Source organism: Chiloscyllium punctatum, chromosome 16 (assembly GCF_047496795.1).
Source record: "Chiloscyllium punctatum isolate Juve2018m chromosome 16, sChiPun1.3, whole genome shotgun sequence".
NCBI classification, from domain to species: Eukaryota; Metazoa; Chordata; class Chondrichthyes; order Orectolobiformes; family Hemiscylliidae; genus Chiloscyllium; species Chiloscyllium punctatum.
In genome coordinates, this window is record NC_092754.1 from 45912780 (window position 1) to 45929510 (window position 16731).

The following is a 16731-nucleotide window of genomic DNA, read 5'->3' on the forward strand; positions in this document are numbered from 1 at the left end:
GTGTGCATTTCTTGTGGCATGTGCGCTGTTGTTCAATCTTGGGCACCATAGAAATGTATATTGTTGTTGTAGGTTTTCTGGGATTTCCAGAAAGGAATGGAGAAGGCTTCATTTTGAAATTGGTGAACTATTACAGAGAGCTATGTGTAAGCCATTGCAAACAGAACAAATAACATGACACCTTTGCACCTTCTCCATGAAGAGAAATAATCAGCTGAAAATTCAGTGTTTATTTATGCATTATGTCTGCCTGAGAACAGATGAATGAAAGTCCGTAAATGGTGAACAGCAGTGTTGCCACTAGCAGATCAAGGAAAAATGGCCTGTTTAATACAGAAAGTATGTTGCTCAAGATCCATAAGTGAATATAAAAGATCTTAAGGATGACTCCAGAAAGCTTACTTGAGTTTAATTTTCTTTCTTATCAGATCTGAGAGTCTTTGATTTCTTGCATATTTTAAGAGCATTTCCAACCTCAATCACTTATTCAGCTGGAATAATTTCTCACTTAAATCCTCATTAACTACATTGTGAATTATCCTTTTGATGTTGGCTAGTCTGGCAGAAACTCTTCATACTATTGAGAAGTGTCATAGATGCTTGAATATTCAGCGTAATAGAAAAAACTTACTTGTTGGAGAGGCACATCATCATAAATAAATTCGCACAATGGAAAAGCTCATTAAATGCCTCCTTATGAATTTTTGTTCAGTTGGCTTTCTTAAACAAAATGACCCAATTTATGAACAATCCTGACATTTTGATGAGGCCCTGGAAACTGACTAATGAGGCTTAAAGCAGCAGAGAAGGTACAAAGATTGTGACTGGCACTGCTGAATACAGTGAATGCTTTTGCTTAGCACGTTGGCTTGGCATAAGGTTGCAGAATTAAGCCATTCAGCCCATCAAGTCTATTCTACCATTCTATCATGGTTGACCATTTTCTCAACTCTGTGCTCCTACCTTCTCCATGTCAGGATTTTATTCACCATAATCTATAGGGGAACTTTATGAGAAAATTGTGAAGGTGAGGCTCTAATTCCACTTAGAAATGGCAGTTCCAAAACTTGTGTTTCCAAATAAACCTGATGCACTATAACCTGGTGTTGTATGATTGCTAACATTGTCCACTTGGAGAGGCATAGGTTGATCAGAAATAGTCAGTATGTCTTTGTCAGAGGGATACCATGCCTAACAAATTTGTTCGAATTTTTTGAAGAGGTGATCAAGCATGTAGATGAGGGTAGTGCAGTTGATGTAGTTTATATGGATTTTAGCAAAGCCCTTGACAATGTCCCACAAAGGAGAGTTAGCAAGAAGGTAATGCTCATGGGATACAGTGTAGTTTGATAAAGTGAATTCAAAATTGGCTTAGTTGTAGGAGATGGACGATGATGTCAGAAGGCTGCTTTACTGCCTGCAAATGAGAGTCCAGTGTCAGACTACATGGATCTGTACTCGGTTCCCTATTAATCATCATTTATATACATGATGTAGATAACTATGGGCAAGGTTGGATTAGTAGTTTTGCAGCTGACACAAGGATTGGTCAGGTGATTAACAGTGAGGTTGAGTGTCTTGGGCAACAAGGATACATAAACGTTATAGTTAAATGGACAGATAGTGGCAGATGGAATGCAACCCTGAAAAATGTGAGATGATACATTTTGAAAGGAGTAATTTGACAAGAAAGTATTCAGTGAACAGCATGACATTAGGAAATTCTCGAGAACAAAGGGACCTTGACATGTTGGTCCAGAGATGTCTGAATGTGGCAAGGCATGTTTGTATGGTGGTAAAAAGGCATATGTATTTCTCAATCAATTATAAAAGATACAAAAGCAGGGAAGTCATGATAGAGTTGTGTAGAACTTTGGGACCATAGCTCAAGTACAGTATTGTCCGTTACAGGAAGGATGTGATTGCACTGGAGTGGGTGCAGAGGAGATTCACCACGATGCTGCCTGGGATGGAAAACTTCAGTTATGAGCAAAAGTTGGGTCGGTTTGGGTTGTTTTCTTTGGAGCAGAGAAACCTAAGGGGCAATCTAATTGAGGTGTACAACAGTATGAGGGGCATGGCTAGACTGGATAAGGAGCAGCTATTCCCCTTAGGTGAAGGTCAGTCCTGAGGAGAGACAGGTTCAAGGGGAGGAGCAGGAGTTTTAGGGGACTGTGAGGAAAACCTTTTCACTCAGCGATTGGTGACAGTTTAAAATGCGCTGCCTGTGAGGATGGATAGGGCAAGTTGCCCCACGCTTAAAAAAGTACCTGGACGAGCACTTGGCATGTTAGAACATTCAAGGCAATGAGTCTAGTGCTGGTATATGGGATTTGGTTGAAGGTCAGGAGTTTCTCATGTGTCGATGCAGACTCAACGGCCCTGTACAATTCTATAATTCTATGAATCACAGCCTCATTTGCACTTAGCTGAAGGATAGTTGGGGAATTACTGATCTTGTGCACACTTGTTATGCATTCTTGAACATGAATGATAAATTAGGATTAAAACCCATTAAAGCAGTCATCAAGCTCCAAGACTCAGCCAAGTCTCTGGAAATACATACTGCATGGGCATCACTTAAAACATAAGGAATGTTCCATGCGATGTATGGAAAAGGCTACTGATGCAAATAACATCAGAGTCACACACAAAAATGGTACACGGGGAATTATCCAAACACCCTCTGTCGTATAAAAGAATGCATACCCTAACATTTTTAAAGTGACATGTAGCGTTACTAAAGAAATAGCTGAAAAAGCTCAGCAGATCTGACAGTATCTGTGCAGAGAATCAAATTTAATGTTTCAGGTCAGATCAGTTCTGAGGAAGGGTCACTTGACCCAAAATGTTAACTCTGATTTCTCGCTACAAATGATCCCAGACCTCCTGAGCTTTTCCAGCAATTTCTGTTTTTGTTGTTAAGAAAAAGTCCTTTTTGCTGTCAGTATATGACTGATGTACTTGATTCAACCACGATCACACCCTCTGGGAATGTCACTATCACAATGTCATCTGCCTTAAACTTTTCTGGAGCAGTAGGTGTGCCAAATGTTTTTGGAAACAAACTGTACCTCCAAAACAAAGTCCAGATGTAGTCTATAAAACTTCTGCTTTCATTCAGCTTCACTTGCCAGTATCCATATTTTGCATAGAGCGAGAGATAAAGTTTTATAGCACAGAGACAGGACTGTTTACCTGATCATGTTCATATTGGTCATCAAGCATCTATCTACCATAATCCTATTTTCCAGCTCTTGGCATGTAGCTTTGTTTGCTATGGCATTTCAAGTGCTCATCTAAACAATTCTTAAATGTCTCAAGAGCCCTTTAAGGCAATGAGTTCCAGATGCCCGCTACCCTTTGGGTGAAACAGATTTTCTTTAATTGCACAGGGGGTATGGAATGAGCTTCCAGCAGAAGTGGTGAAGGTTGGTACAATGACAACATTTTAAAAGGCATCTGAATGGGTGTATGAATAGGAATGGTTTAGAGGGATGTATGTCAAATGCTGATAAATGGGGCTAGATTAATTTAGGATCTCTGGTCAGCATGGATGAGTTGGATGGAAGGGTCTATTTCTAGGCTTCACAGCTCTATGACTCTAATTGTCTTGATGAGTATGTGACGAAATGCTTTTTTCAGCAATACTAAAATACTGTATCATTGCTACTCTTGAATATCAATGAGGACAGGCATTTTTCTGACAATTAGAGGAGGTTCTGTGTGTAGTAGGGCCATAGGATGTACTCGATGGGGCTTTAGTGTCCCTCCACCAAGAGTTATCCTCAGTTAGCTGGGTGGCTGATTCGTGATGCCAACAGCATAGATTCAGTTCCCATAATGGCTGAGATTATCCTGAAGGTCCTGTCTTCTCAACCTCACCCCTCATCTGAGCCATGATAGCCCACAGGTTAAACTCACAGCCAATCATTTCTGTGGGAGAGCAGCCCTAGGATCAACTGGGACAGTGGTGACTTACCTTTACGGCCATGAAGGACAAATGCAACAGATACCTGGGAACACCCACGACCTGTAAGTTCCTCTCCAAGCGAGTCACTATCCTGACTTGAGAATACATTGTTGTTCTTTCAGTGACGCTGGATTAAAACAACCTTAATGGCTTTGTGATAAGTATGTCTCAGTGGATAGCGCATCATAGAGTTTTAGAGCTGTACAGCCTGGAAACAGACCCTTCCATCCAACCTGTCCATGTTAACCAGATATCCCAGATCAATCTAGTCCCATTTGCCAGCACATGGTCCATATCCCTCCAAACCCTTCCTTTTCATATACCCATCCAAATGCCTTTTTAAATGTTGTAATTGTACCAGCCCCGACCACTTCCTCTAGCAGCTCATTCTAGACATGCACCACCCTCTGTGTGAAAAAGTTGCCCCTTAGGTCCCTTTTAAATCTTTCCTCTCTCACTTTAAACCTATGCCCTCTAGCTTTGGTCTCCACCACCCTGGGGATAAGACCTTGTCTACTCACCCTATCTATGCCCTTCATGATTTTATAAACTTCTATAAGATCACCTCTCAGCCTCCGACTTTCTAGGGAAATTAGCCCCAGCCTATTCAACCTCCTCTTATAGCTCAAACTCTCCAACCCTGGCAACATCCTTGTAAATGGTTTTTGAACCCTTTCAAGTTTGTGGATGACTAGTGCCTTTTTCAACCAGACTGATTTTGAATATTTAGAGATGGGATTTAAAGTTCTCTGACTGTTTCAACATATTTCCAACTAACCTGCTGGACCTGCACTTGATCTCTACTTCACATTCATGTGAGCTTAGTGAATGTTTGGAATATTGAAGGTTCAGTACGTAATGATGGTGAAACTTGCAGTTACACAGCATAGAAACAGACCTTCGGACCAATTCGTCAATACCAAAAAGGTTTCCCAAACTAAGCTAGTCCCATTTGCCCTCATTTGGTCCACATTCCTCGAAACCTTTCCTATTCACATATCTTTTAAATGTCTGGATGTCTTTTAAATATTTTAACTGCATCCGCATCTACCACTTCATCTGGCAGCTCGTTTCATACATGCAGCACCCTCTGTGTGAAAACGTTTCCCCAAAGATCCCTTTTAAATCTTTACCCTTTCACTTTTAAAACTATGACCCCTACCCTTGGGCAAAGAACTTTCCTATTCACTTGACCTATGCTCCTCATGATTTTATAAATCTTTATAAAGACACTTCTCAACCTCCTATGCTTCAGGGAAAAAGACCTCAGCCTATACAGTCTGACCTTATTATGCAAACCTTCCAGTCCCAGCTATATCCTCATAAGTCTTTTTTGCACACTTACAAATTTAATAATGTTCTTCTGATAGCAAGATGACCAGAATTGTACACAGTACTCCAAAAGTTGCCTCAACAATGTCCTGTACAGCTACAACATCATAATGTATCATCAGTACTCTAAGCAGTGAAGACAAGCATGCTAAGCACCTTCACCACCCTGTCTACTTGTGATGCCACTTTCAAGGAACTATGTACCTGCACCCCTCAGTCTCTTTGTGCCACAACACTTCCCAGGGCTCTACCATTAACTGTGTAAGTCTGCCCTGGTTTGTCTTACCAAAATGTCACCCCTCGCATTTATCTAAATTAAATGCCATGTGCCACTCCTTGGCCTATTGGCCCAGCTGATCAAGATCCATTGTAAATTTAGATAACCATCCTCACATCCACTTTACAACCAATTTCGGTGTCATCTGCAAACTTACATACCATTCTTCCTATATTCACACCCAAATCATTTATAGAAATTACAAACAACTGTGCACCCAGCACTGATCCCTGTAGAACACCGCCTGTCACACGCCTCCAGTCCAAAAACAAACCTCTACCACCACACCCTGACTCCTATCATCAAACCAATTTGTGTTCAATTGGCTGGCTGTCCCTGAATCCCATGTGATCTAATCTTACTAACCAGTTTCCCATGCAGAACCTTGTCAAAAACCTTGCTAAGGTCCATGTAGACAACGTCTACCACTCTCCCCTCATCAATCTTGGTCACATCCTCAAAAAATCTCATGCTAAGTTTGTGAGACACAATTTGAATTGCACAAAGTCATGCTGATTGTCCCTCATCAGTCCTTGCTTCACCAAACGCAAGTAAATGCTGTCTCTCAGAATTCTCTCCAACAACGTACCCACCAATGACATCAGACTAACCAGCGTATAGTTCCTGGACTTTTTCTTGCAGCCTTTCTTAATTAAAGACACAACATTAGCCACCCTCCAGTCTTCTGGTACCTCATGTGGCTGTAAATTATCTCTGCTAGTGACCCTGCAATTTCATCCTTTGCTTCCCACAATGTCCTGGAATACACTTGATCAGGTCCTGGGGATTTAACTACCTCTATGTAGCACCTCCTCTTCTGTAATGTGAACTGTTTTCAAGACATTACTATTTATTTCCCAAGTTCCCTAGCTTCCATATCTTTCTCCACAGTAAATATCAGTGCAAAATATTTGTTTAGAATCTTACCCATCTCCTGTGGTTCCACACTCTTTAATCTTTGAATTCACTGTGGTCCCATGTGAAAAATTCTATTGGCCTCTCATTTACAGTGACACATAGAAATTCAAACTCTTCTCTCAATTATTCCTACCCCTGTAGGATGCTATGTTGAAGTTGTCACGTATGGCAATTTTCTAGAAATCACGAGGAGGTTGAACAGTTCATACAATTTACTAACACCTTCCACCCTGACCTCAAATTTACCTGGACCGTCTCAGACTCCTCCCTCCATTTCCTAGACCTCTCCATTTTTATCTCAGGCGACCGACTCAACACGGACATTTACTATAAACCAACCGACTCCCACAGCTGCCTAGATTACACCTCTTCCCACCCTGCCCCCTGTAAAAACGCCACCCCATATTCCCAATTCTTTCGCCTGTGCCGCATCTGCTCCCAGGAGGGCTAATTCCAATACCAAACAACCCAGATGGCCTTCTTCTTCAAAGACCGTAATTTCCCCTCAGACGTGGTTGACAATGCTCTCCACCGCATCTCCTCCACTTCCCGCTCCTCCGCCCTTGAACCCCGCCCCTCCAATCGCCACCAGGACAGAACCCCACTGATCCTCACCTACCACCCCACCAACCTCCAGATACATCGTATCATCCTTCGTCATTTCTGCCACCTCCAAACAGACCCCACCACCAAGGATATATTTCCCTCCCCTCCCCTATCAGCATTCCAAAAAGACCACTCCCTTCGTGACTCCCTCGTCAGGTCCACACCCCCCACCAAACCAACCTCCACTCCCGGCTCCTTCCCCTGCAACCGCAAGAAATGCAAAACTTGCGCCCACACCTCCCCCCTCACTTCCCTCCAAGGCCCCAAGGGATCCTTCCATATCCATCACAAATTCACCTGCACCTCCACACACATCATTTACTGCATCCGCTGCACCCGATGTGGTCTCCTGTACATTGGGGAGACAGGCTGCCTACTTGCGGAACGTTTCAGAGAACACCTCTGGGACACCCGCACCAACCAACCCAACCACCTCATGGTGGTTGGCCTCCATGCAGGTCCTTGGCCTCCTCCATCACCAGAACATGGGAACACGACACCTGGAGGAAGAGCGCCTCATCTTCCGCCTAGGAATCCTCCAACCACAAAGGATGAATGCAGATTTCTCCACCTTCCTCATTTCCCCTCCCCCCACCTTATCTCAGTCCCAACCCTCGGACTCAGCACCACCTTCTTGACATGCAATTTTCTTCCCGACCTCTCCACCCCCACCTCCTCTCCGGCCTATCACCCTCACCTTAACCTCCTTCCACCTATCGCATTCCCAACGCCCCTCTCCCAAGTCCCTTCTCCCTACCTTTTATCTTAGCCTGCTTGACACACTTTCCTCATTCCTGAAGAAGGGCTTGTGCCCGAAATGTCGATTCTCCTGCTCCTTGGATGCTGCCTGACCTGCTGCGCTTTTCCAGCAACACATTTTGCATCATTAAACTAATGTCAACTTCTCCTTAATTTCACTGCATATACTCTTCGCCCCAAGATGGTTATTGCTTGCACATGAAATGAAACATTTTATTGGCGTACTAAGTAGTAACCACTGCATTCTAGTCTGGAAATTTTAATTTTTTTTTAATATCAAATTCTTCCATTATGATATGACTTCTGTAATATTTTAATACATGGATATTTGGTGCATCTTACTTATTAGTTTGCTGACTGTGTGAATACTTCAGTATGTTTAGTTGCTTACCATGCTTGATAACAGCTGTGACTGGATTTCTGGATTTCCTTGTGCTGGATTCAGACTGACCTCAGGAAAGGGGAAACCCATGACAGAGAACTCTGCATCTTTGTCGCTAGCTTTCTGCAAGATCTGCTGTAAACACCTCTGTGCCACTAACTGCCAAACCTAAAGCAAAATAATTTTCAGTTGAGTCCATGTCATCTTTATCACTGAATAAAATCTGTTGTGCAATCCCAGATCAGTGTACGGATTCCATTGTTTGTCCTGTAAAATAATATTCGGTCAATGCAATAGTTCAAAAAGGTGGGTGATTACGACTTTTCAAGATGCGATTAGACATATGCAACAAATGACATCACTAACCCACGAAAACATGAAAATAGGAATGATATTGATTAAGGCCTAATATTATCAACCAATGTTTTGATGTAAAATATGACTTCCCTTTATCTGATTCCTTTTATGTGCAATGAAATGTTACTTCTAGAAAAGAATAAAGACCATCATAGGGCGGCACAGTGGCTCAGTGGTTAGCACTACTGCCTCCCAGCGCCACGGTCCCAGGTTCGATTCCAGCCTTGGCTGGAGCCTTGGCTTGAGCCACTGTGCCGTTTGTGTGGAGTTTGCACATTCTCCCCGTGTCTGTGTGGGTTTCCTCCGGGTGCACCAGTTTCCTCCCACAGCCCAAAGATGTGCAGGTCAGGTGAATTGGCCATGCTAAATTGCCCATAGGTTAAGTGCATTAGTCAGAGGGAAATGGGTCTAGGTGGGTTACTTTTCAAAGGGCCGTGTGGCCTTTTTGGGCCGAAGGGCCTGTTTCCACACCGTAGAGAATCTAATCTAATCAACTAGTTGTAACTATGAAAGAAACTCTGGAAAAAAAAGCCTCACATTTGGAGAGAATCTGTGGAGAGAAAATTAGTATATTGACATTTTGTCATTGAAAATTACTTCCTCAGAGTTTTGTTTTTATTTCAGATTCCCAGTATCTGCATTATTTTTTATTACATTTTCCCTGTGACTAACTTATGGCTGAAATGAAAATTGTGAAAAATTGACAGCAACTACATTTCCAAGAACGTAGTGCAAAGAATTCCTCAAATTTCCATTACTAAAACAATTGAGCTGTCATGGATGCTTGTGTACAGAGAAAATACTAGTTAATAACAATGCTATTAAAAGCAAATTAGAACCATTCAATTTAATTGAATCTCACTTTGGAGACGGGCTCCAAGAATGTGTGCACCATAAAAATGAGTTCCATTGTTAAAGTGCTATTTTAACTGCCATCCATTTTTGTGAGCAAATGATTGCATAACTTTGTGTGTCTGTGTGTGTACGTGTCGATATATGACAGTGTGTGTGTGCCAGCCTGCAAGAGAATGTGTGCATGATTAAGTGTGTAAGAATGTGTGTGTATATATGTCTATTGCTGTGTGTTCAGGTGTGATCAGGATGGTTCAGTCTTTAGGTTGTTTAATCAGCTCTCTACTTTCTGTTACAGCTCCATCTACAGTGTCATTTATACACCAAGTGAGTCGTACAGTGAACAGTGTTACACTATCCTGGTCTCAGCCTGACCAGCCCAATGGAGTGATCCTGGACTATGAACTCCAGTATTATGAAAAGGTATGCATTCTAGAATTGACACAGAAAGTTGAAATGAAAATTCTTCAGAGAGTTGAATTTAAACTATATGTCAATTGTGCTCAGTTGATCACGTCTCCTCTCTGAGTTAGAAAGTGGTGCAATCAAGACCCACTCCAGTACACTCCAGTAAACAATTATTTCTATGTATTTCTTTTTCATTCATTCTGCCAAAATGGGGCAGTTTCACGGGTTCCCATATCATGTTCTAATTTTCAGATATTTGGCCACTTTCTTAAACTATCTATATCCCTTTGTAACAGGCCTACATCCCCTTCAAAGTTAACTTTGCAACCTATCAGTGTTGGTAAAAACAATGACTGCAGATTAGATTAGATTAGATTACTTAGATTACTTACAGTGTGGAAACAGGCCCTTCGGCCCAACAAGTCCACACCGCCCCGCCAAAGCGTAACCCACCCATACCCCTACATCTACATCTACATCTACCCCTTACCTCACACTACGGACAATTTAGCATGGCCAATTCACCTGACCTGCACATCTTTGGAGTGTGGGAGGAAACCGGAGCACCCGGAGGAAACCCACGCAGACACGGGGAGAACGTGCAAACTCCACACAGTCAGTCGCCTGAGGCGGGAATTGAACCCGGGTCTCAGGCGCTGTGAGGCAGCAGTGCTAACCACTGTGCCACCGTGGTTTCAGATGCTGAAAACCAAATACTGGATTAGTGCTGGGGCGTGTGCCATCACCAAATGTGGCAACCATACCTTAGGTCCTTTCATCTGATTCGTTTGTCAAACATGTAAAAGGTTGAGGCCCCAGCACTAATCCTTATGGCAAACCATTTGCTATGTTCTGCCAACTACAAAATTCACATTTATGCCTAATCTCTGCTTCCTATTCACTGGCCAATCTTCAATCCATGTCAATGTATTAACCCTTACACTGGGAGCTTTTATTTTGGTCTGACATCTCATTAAATGCCTTCTGAAAATCAAGGCGCAATATATCCACGAGTTCCCTTTTATCCTTTTGCGTATGTTGCTTAATCTCAGAACTCCAGTAGATCAGTTAAACATGAGTTCCCTTCACAAAAATGGCAAATTAACTTGGCTGTAATTTTCTGCTTTCTGCCTCCCTCCCTTTTTAAATAAAGGAATTATGTATGTTATTTTCCAATCTCATGGAATTTTCGTTGGAACTACAGAATTTTAGGAAATTAGAACCAGCTCATCAACTATCTCATTAGCCACTGCTTTTAAGACCCTCGGATGAATTCCATGGGGACCTGGGGCCTATTAGCTTGCTGCTCTGGTAATTTGCTCATTCCCACTTTCCCCACAATTGTAGTTTTCATGGGTTCCTTCCTCCCTTCCACATGATAATTTACAGATACTTATCGGATGTTGCTTGTATCCTCAATAGCAAACACTGACATAAAATACCTGTCCAGTTCATTGTCCATCTGTTAATTTGTCACTATTGATTCCCCTATAGACTCACTTTCTATAAGACCACTTTCCCTTTTTAACATTTTCCCTTGTTAATATTTTCCCTTTTTAAATATCTATACAAATTCTTAAAATAGATTTTCATTTTTAGTTAGATTTCTCTCATATTTTATTTTTCCCCTTCCTGTTAACCTTTCACTCAAATCTGCTCATTTTAAATTCTATCAAATATTCTGACCCACTACTTATATTTATGCAATTATATGCATTTTCTTTAAGTTTGATGCCATCTTTATGTCACGATGGAAGTTGGATCCTCTTGGGATCCTCCTGTCTTTCTGTTGGACTGAATCTATTCTGTATTCTGAAATATCACTTTAAATGCCTACCATTAAATCTCTATTCGGCAAAAGTGAGGACCACAGATACTGGAGATTAGAGTTGAGAGTGTGGTGCTGAAAAAGCACAGCAGGTCAGGCAGCATCCGAGGAGCAGGAAAATTGACATTTCGGAAAAAGCCCTTCATCAGGAATTTTCTCCTGATGAAGGCCTTTTGCCCAAAACATTGATTTTCCTGTTCCTTGGATACTGCCTGACCACCTGTGCTTTTCCGGCACCACACTCATTATATTTCTATTCATCTATCCTGTAATATAATTTGAAATTCATTTTAGCTATGTTCTGTTTTTGTGTCGTCATAATGGTTCTCATTTAAATTTAAAATACTAGCCTTGGACTATTCCTCTCTCCATTAAATTGAGTGTAAAATTCAGTCATGTTACGACTTCTTGCTTTTATAATTTCTGATCACCACCCAAGCTCTTTCTACATTCTGGTTTCTTAAGCTTAAGTCATTCCTTCTCTTATGCTAACACCATCATTAATTAATAGAACAATCCCTTTGCCTTTTCTTTGGTTCCTGCCCTTCTGTACATTTAAATATTCAGGTCCTGTGTCATCCAGTAGCCATTCCTCAGAATCAACTAATAAATTGCACTAATTTATTTTCATTGTCAATAGCAATTAGCTTTAATTTTTCATTTTTATATTCTATGTAGTAAGGAATGGGTGACATTGCTAGTTACTCTGAGATTCACTTGGCAGCCTGGAGTTATGGAGCTAAGAAGTCTTGAATATTGTTTCATTTTATGCATTTTAACAAGGTTTTGCAATATTAATTTCAAGATTTGTGCAGTTAACAGTTCAGCCACATTACAAAGTTATACTGAGTCCTAGCAATAGGAGTCTAATAATAACTTTAATGTAGTCTACTTGGACTACAGCAAGGCTTTTGACAAAGTTCAAAATGGGAGACTGATAGCAAAGGTAAGAGCTCATTGAGTGCAAGTCCATAGTCTGTCAGTGTAAGAGTAAGGGGCTTATATTCAAAGAGGATTGGATTTTTATTGTATACATCAATTAGATCTGTGTTCTGCTAAAATTACATTCTCAATACTAAATTGTTAACTTCTATTTGTTTTGTAAACTTAGTGTTCAAGTTATTTATAAGGTCTGGTTTGTAACAATTGAGCAAGTTTGATTGTCATTGAATGTTTTAAATTCACTGTGCTGGAAATGCAGAGTTTGTGAGGCTGATTTAGTTTGGCTTGCTATCCCCTGTGTCATAACATTTCACCCACACCAATCTTTAAGCTATGCATTCAGTTTCCTTAGATGTAATTCTGAGGGTTAAAGAAATCAAAGTATATGGAGAGAAAGCAGGTACAGAGTTTTGAGTTTGACACCAATCATAAATGGTAGAGGAGACACAGAGTCTACTGCTCATTTTTTCTATGTTTCTAATTTAGTTTCTTTTCTACCCATATTCTTGTGATTCAAATTAAGAATCCAGCACCTTTCAGATGAGTTTTGTTGTTAATTTGGTGCTACCTTCTCATACTGACTATGCAAAATCTCATTGTTTGATGTCCTTTGTCATTAATAACTACATGGGTCATGATGACAGAATCTTCCCCTTTCCATTGCAAGTTCCTATCTAGCACTGAACAGATGTCCTGAAACCTGACACTAGGTAGGCAACATAGCCTTCCTGACTCTCTCACTTTGTTGCAGAGAAGTGTCTATCCCCCGGCTATATTACCCACTACCACTATTACAATCCGCCTTGCCCTCCCCCCATCTTCATACCTCTCTCGCTGTCCTGTCCTAACCAAATCAAAAGAGCTTATTTGTGACCACCATTTGGAAAAAAAGTCTAGATACCTTTCCCATTTCCTGACGCATCACAGTATCTGCACTTTGTCCTTCAGTTTATAGATATTAACTCGAAATTCTTGAACCACAAATGTTTAGCAGAGACCTATTTTACCTGGTGCCCAGGATTATCCAAATCCTGCAGTTGAAACACATCGTCTGCTCTGTTAACTTTACTGTATTTTAATTAATTTGTTTTATTCGTTAATTTGAAATTAATTAATCCTACTATTCCCAATAATAATTTTTTGAAATAGACTGTGAGGCAGTGTGACCTTAGAGACCCAATCTGCATTGCAGGATCTTCGGAGGCTTTTTATTTTAACTCCAATGCATTATTTTTAAAATACAGTAGAAATAAGGATAGGATCATGAGAATCCTCATAAATGTTTTATTACCAAGTGCCAAACTGAGAAGTACTTGTTTCCTTGTCTTGTGTGTGTAGGATCAAAGTGAGCACAATTCTTCAACTGTGAAGAGCCAGACAAACACAGCCACCATCCGCAGCCTCCGCGCTGGCACCATCTATGTTTTCCAAGTGCGAGCACGGACAGTGGCCGGTTTTGGCCAATACAGTGGGAAGATGTATTTTCAGACAATGACAGAAGGTAAATAGGCACGCACAAAATGAAAAAAGATACCAAGTGGATTCTATTCATGAATTCAAAACCAAGTTACCTTGAAACAAATATTTTCTAAATGTTTAGTTTTCGATGCCATCACTGCACATAATCCTGGCATCGTCATTCTATATGGCTTCAATGCATTTTTTTCTTTTACGTGCAACAATATCCAGTTAGGGACAGCCGTGCTCTGTTTTTGATCATGATGTATTTGGAGCGATTGTTAAGAATTATATTAACTTGATTGTCTTGATTGTGAGCAATATTTTTCATATTTAACATTATAGGAATGTCGGTCACAGAGTATCACCATCACAAGGAATTTGGATTCTGAATTTTCAGTCACTTGTCATCTGGAGAACAGATTGGGAAATTCAGAACTGAATATTGAAGAAGATTCATGTTGGATTGAAATGTTAATTCCATTCCTTTCTCCACAGATGATGCCAGACCTGCTGAGTTTCTACAGCATTTTCACTTTTTATTTTTTTTATGGACACTGTCAGCCATCTGGGTAATTCACACATCCTTCTGTTTAAGGATGGGACATCAGCAAACAACTATAGCACACCAGCAGATTTGTCTTTTTGTTTAAGCATGGACAAAAGAACCATCATTAGTTGAATGTGAAATGGATTCCATTGATTTTTCATTCTATTATGGCAGCTCCTTGTCCAAACTTTATAGAATGATTGTGTGTAATCAAAAGGAGGTCTTTAAACTACAGAAGCTGCTTGCAGACTTGGTTCTGTTAAAAAGACCACTACAATCAGCCAAGGTAATGAATAGTAATATTTTTGAAAGTGAAAGAAGGACTTTACAAAATAGATCAAAGAGAATTTTGTTTTATATTTTCTGTCTGGGTAATCCAAGATGGAGGACAGGAAAAATTTCTGACTGTAACAAGTTACTCCTTTTTTTAAGGTATTTTAGGTGTCGGAGGTGGTTTCCTTGAATTCCAGGAACTGTAATTACTGTTTTATATGTTATTGCATTGTTTTGGAATTTTGGATAAAGGAAAGTCAAAACAGCAGCACTTTTAAAAGGGAGAGGGGCAGACAAAGGCAACACAGGGTCAGGTCAGTGCAGGACAGAGAGAGCGAGAAAGAAACCTACACTGCTAACTGATATAGTAGTGAACCTGCGCAATTACTGCCTTTGCTGTTTGAATTCACGTATCGCTGGACATCGGAGTGCATCTAGGAAAATTAACAAACAGGAAGATTCACAACTGATCTTGGAGGAACCTGTTTGGGTGAGGGCACAGCACAGAGACAGATAAGTCTTAAGTGTGGCCTTGGGAGTCTGCAGTCGTGAATAGAGTGAGTTCTTTCTAGATTATATGTTTTATTGACATCTTAGCGAGTTTTGAGAAGACTTGTAGCTCAGCTCTGGATGTAGGTTTGCTTGCTGAACTGGAAGGTTAGTTTTCAGACGTTTCACCACCATACTAGGTAACGTCTTAAGTGAGCTTCAGATGAAGCACTGGTGGTGTAGCCTGCTTTCTATTTATGTGTTTGGGTTTCCTTGGGTTGATGATGTCATTTCCTGTGGTAACATCACTTCCTATGGTGATGTCATTTCCTGTTCTTTTTCTCAGGGGGTGGTAAATAGCATCCAAGTCAATATGTTTGTTGGTAGAGTTCCGGTTGGAATGCCATGCTTCTAGGAATTCTCATGTGTATCTCTGTGTGGATTGTCCTAGGGTGGATGTGTTGTCCCAGTCGAAGTGTTATTGTTCCTCATCCATGTGTAAGGATACTAGTGAGTCATGTCTTTTTGTGGCTGGTTGATGTTCATGTATCCTGGTGGCTAGTTTTCTGCCTGTTTGTCCAATGTAGTATTTGTTACAGTTCTTGCAAGGTATTTTGTAGATGACATTAGTTTTGCTTGTTGTTTGTATAGAGTATTTCAAACATGGAGATCCCATGGTGTTCCATTGGTTTGTCTGTAAGTTTTGTTGTTGAAGGTGAAGTGGGTGTAATGTATAGGTCCACTAGCTTGATGATAATGTCCTTACTGATGAAGTTGGTGGTGTTTGGGTCTTCTAATAATGCAGTCAGTATTTCCTTGGCCAGGTTGATCTTGGTGGATGTGAATAGGGCTGTTACATCAAAGGAGACTATTATTTCATCCTCATCTGTCTTGGTGTCTTTGATGACTTTAGGAATTCTTGGATGGAGTCTTCTAGTTACTGTTTTAGTCTTTGTGTACATCCTTGGCCAATCTGTAAGTTGGTGTTCCAGGTAGTGAGACTATGAGGGGGGCTCCTGCTTTGTGAATTTTGGATAATCTGTAGACTCGTGGTGTGTTGAATCCATCTGGTGTCATTTTTGGGAAGTCGATCTTATTTATTTCTCAAGATTTCTGAAAGTTGGGATGTGATTCAGTTCTCTAGTTGTGGGTTGGGTCTATGTGAGTTGGTAAGTGTTGGTATCTACAAGTAGTGCGTTCACTTTCTCAGTGTAGTCTCTTTTGCCTGCAGGTAGGATAAGAATGTTTTTATCTTTTTTTAGGCTTTCCAGTGCTTTCCTTTCTTGTGTATTGAGTGTGTTTTCTTCCTTTTTCCTGCTTAATGTTG

The 16731-nt window shown here is 40.7% G+C and overlaps 1 protein-coding gene across 3 annotated transcripts in view; it reads left to right on the forward strand.

The window, feature by feature from the left end:
* Positions 1 to 16731, forward strand: part of LOC140487179 (ephrin type-B receptor 2) — a 718490-nt gene that overhangs the window by 551226 nt on the left and 150533 nt on the right. For all 3 annotated transcript variants that reach the window (XM_072586828.1, XM_072586830.1, XM_072586829.1), the window contains 2 exons: positions 9755 to 9879; positions 13973 to 14135. In XM_072586828.1, coding sequence (XP_072442929.1) covers positions 9755 to 9879; positions 13973 to 14135 — 288 coding nt within the window. The remainder of the gene's footprint in view (positions 1 to 9754; positions 9880 to 13972; positions 14136 to 16731) is intronic.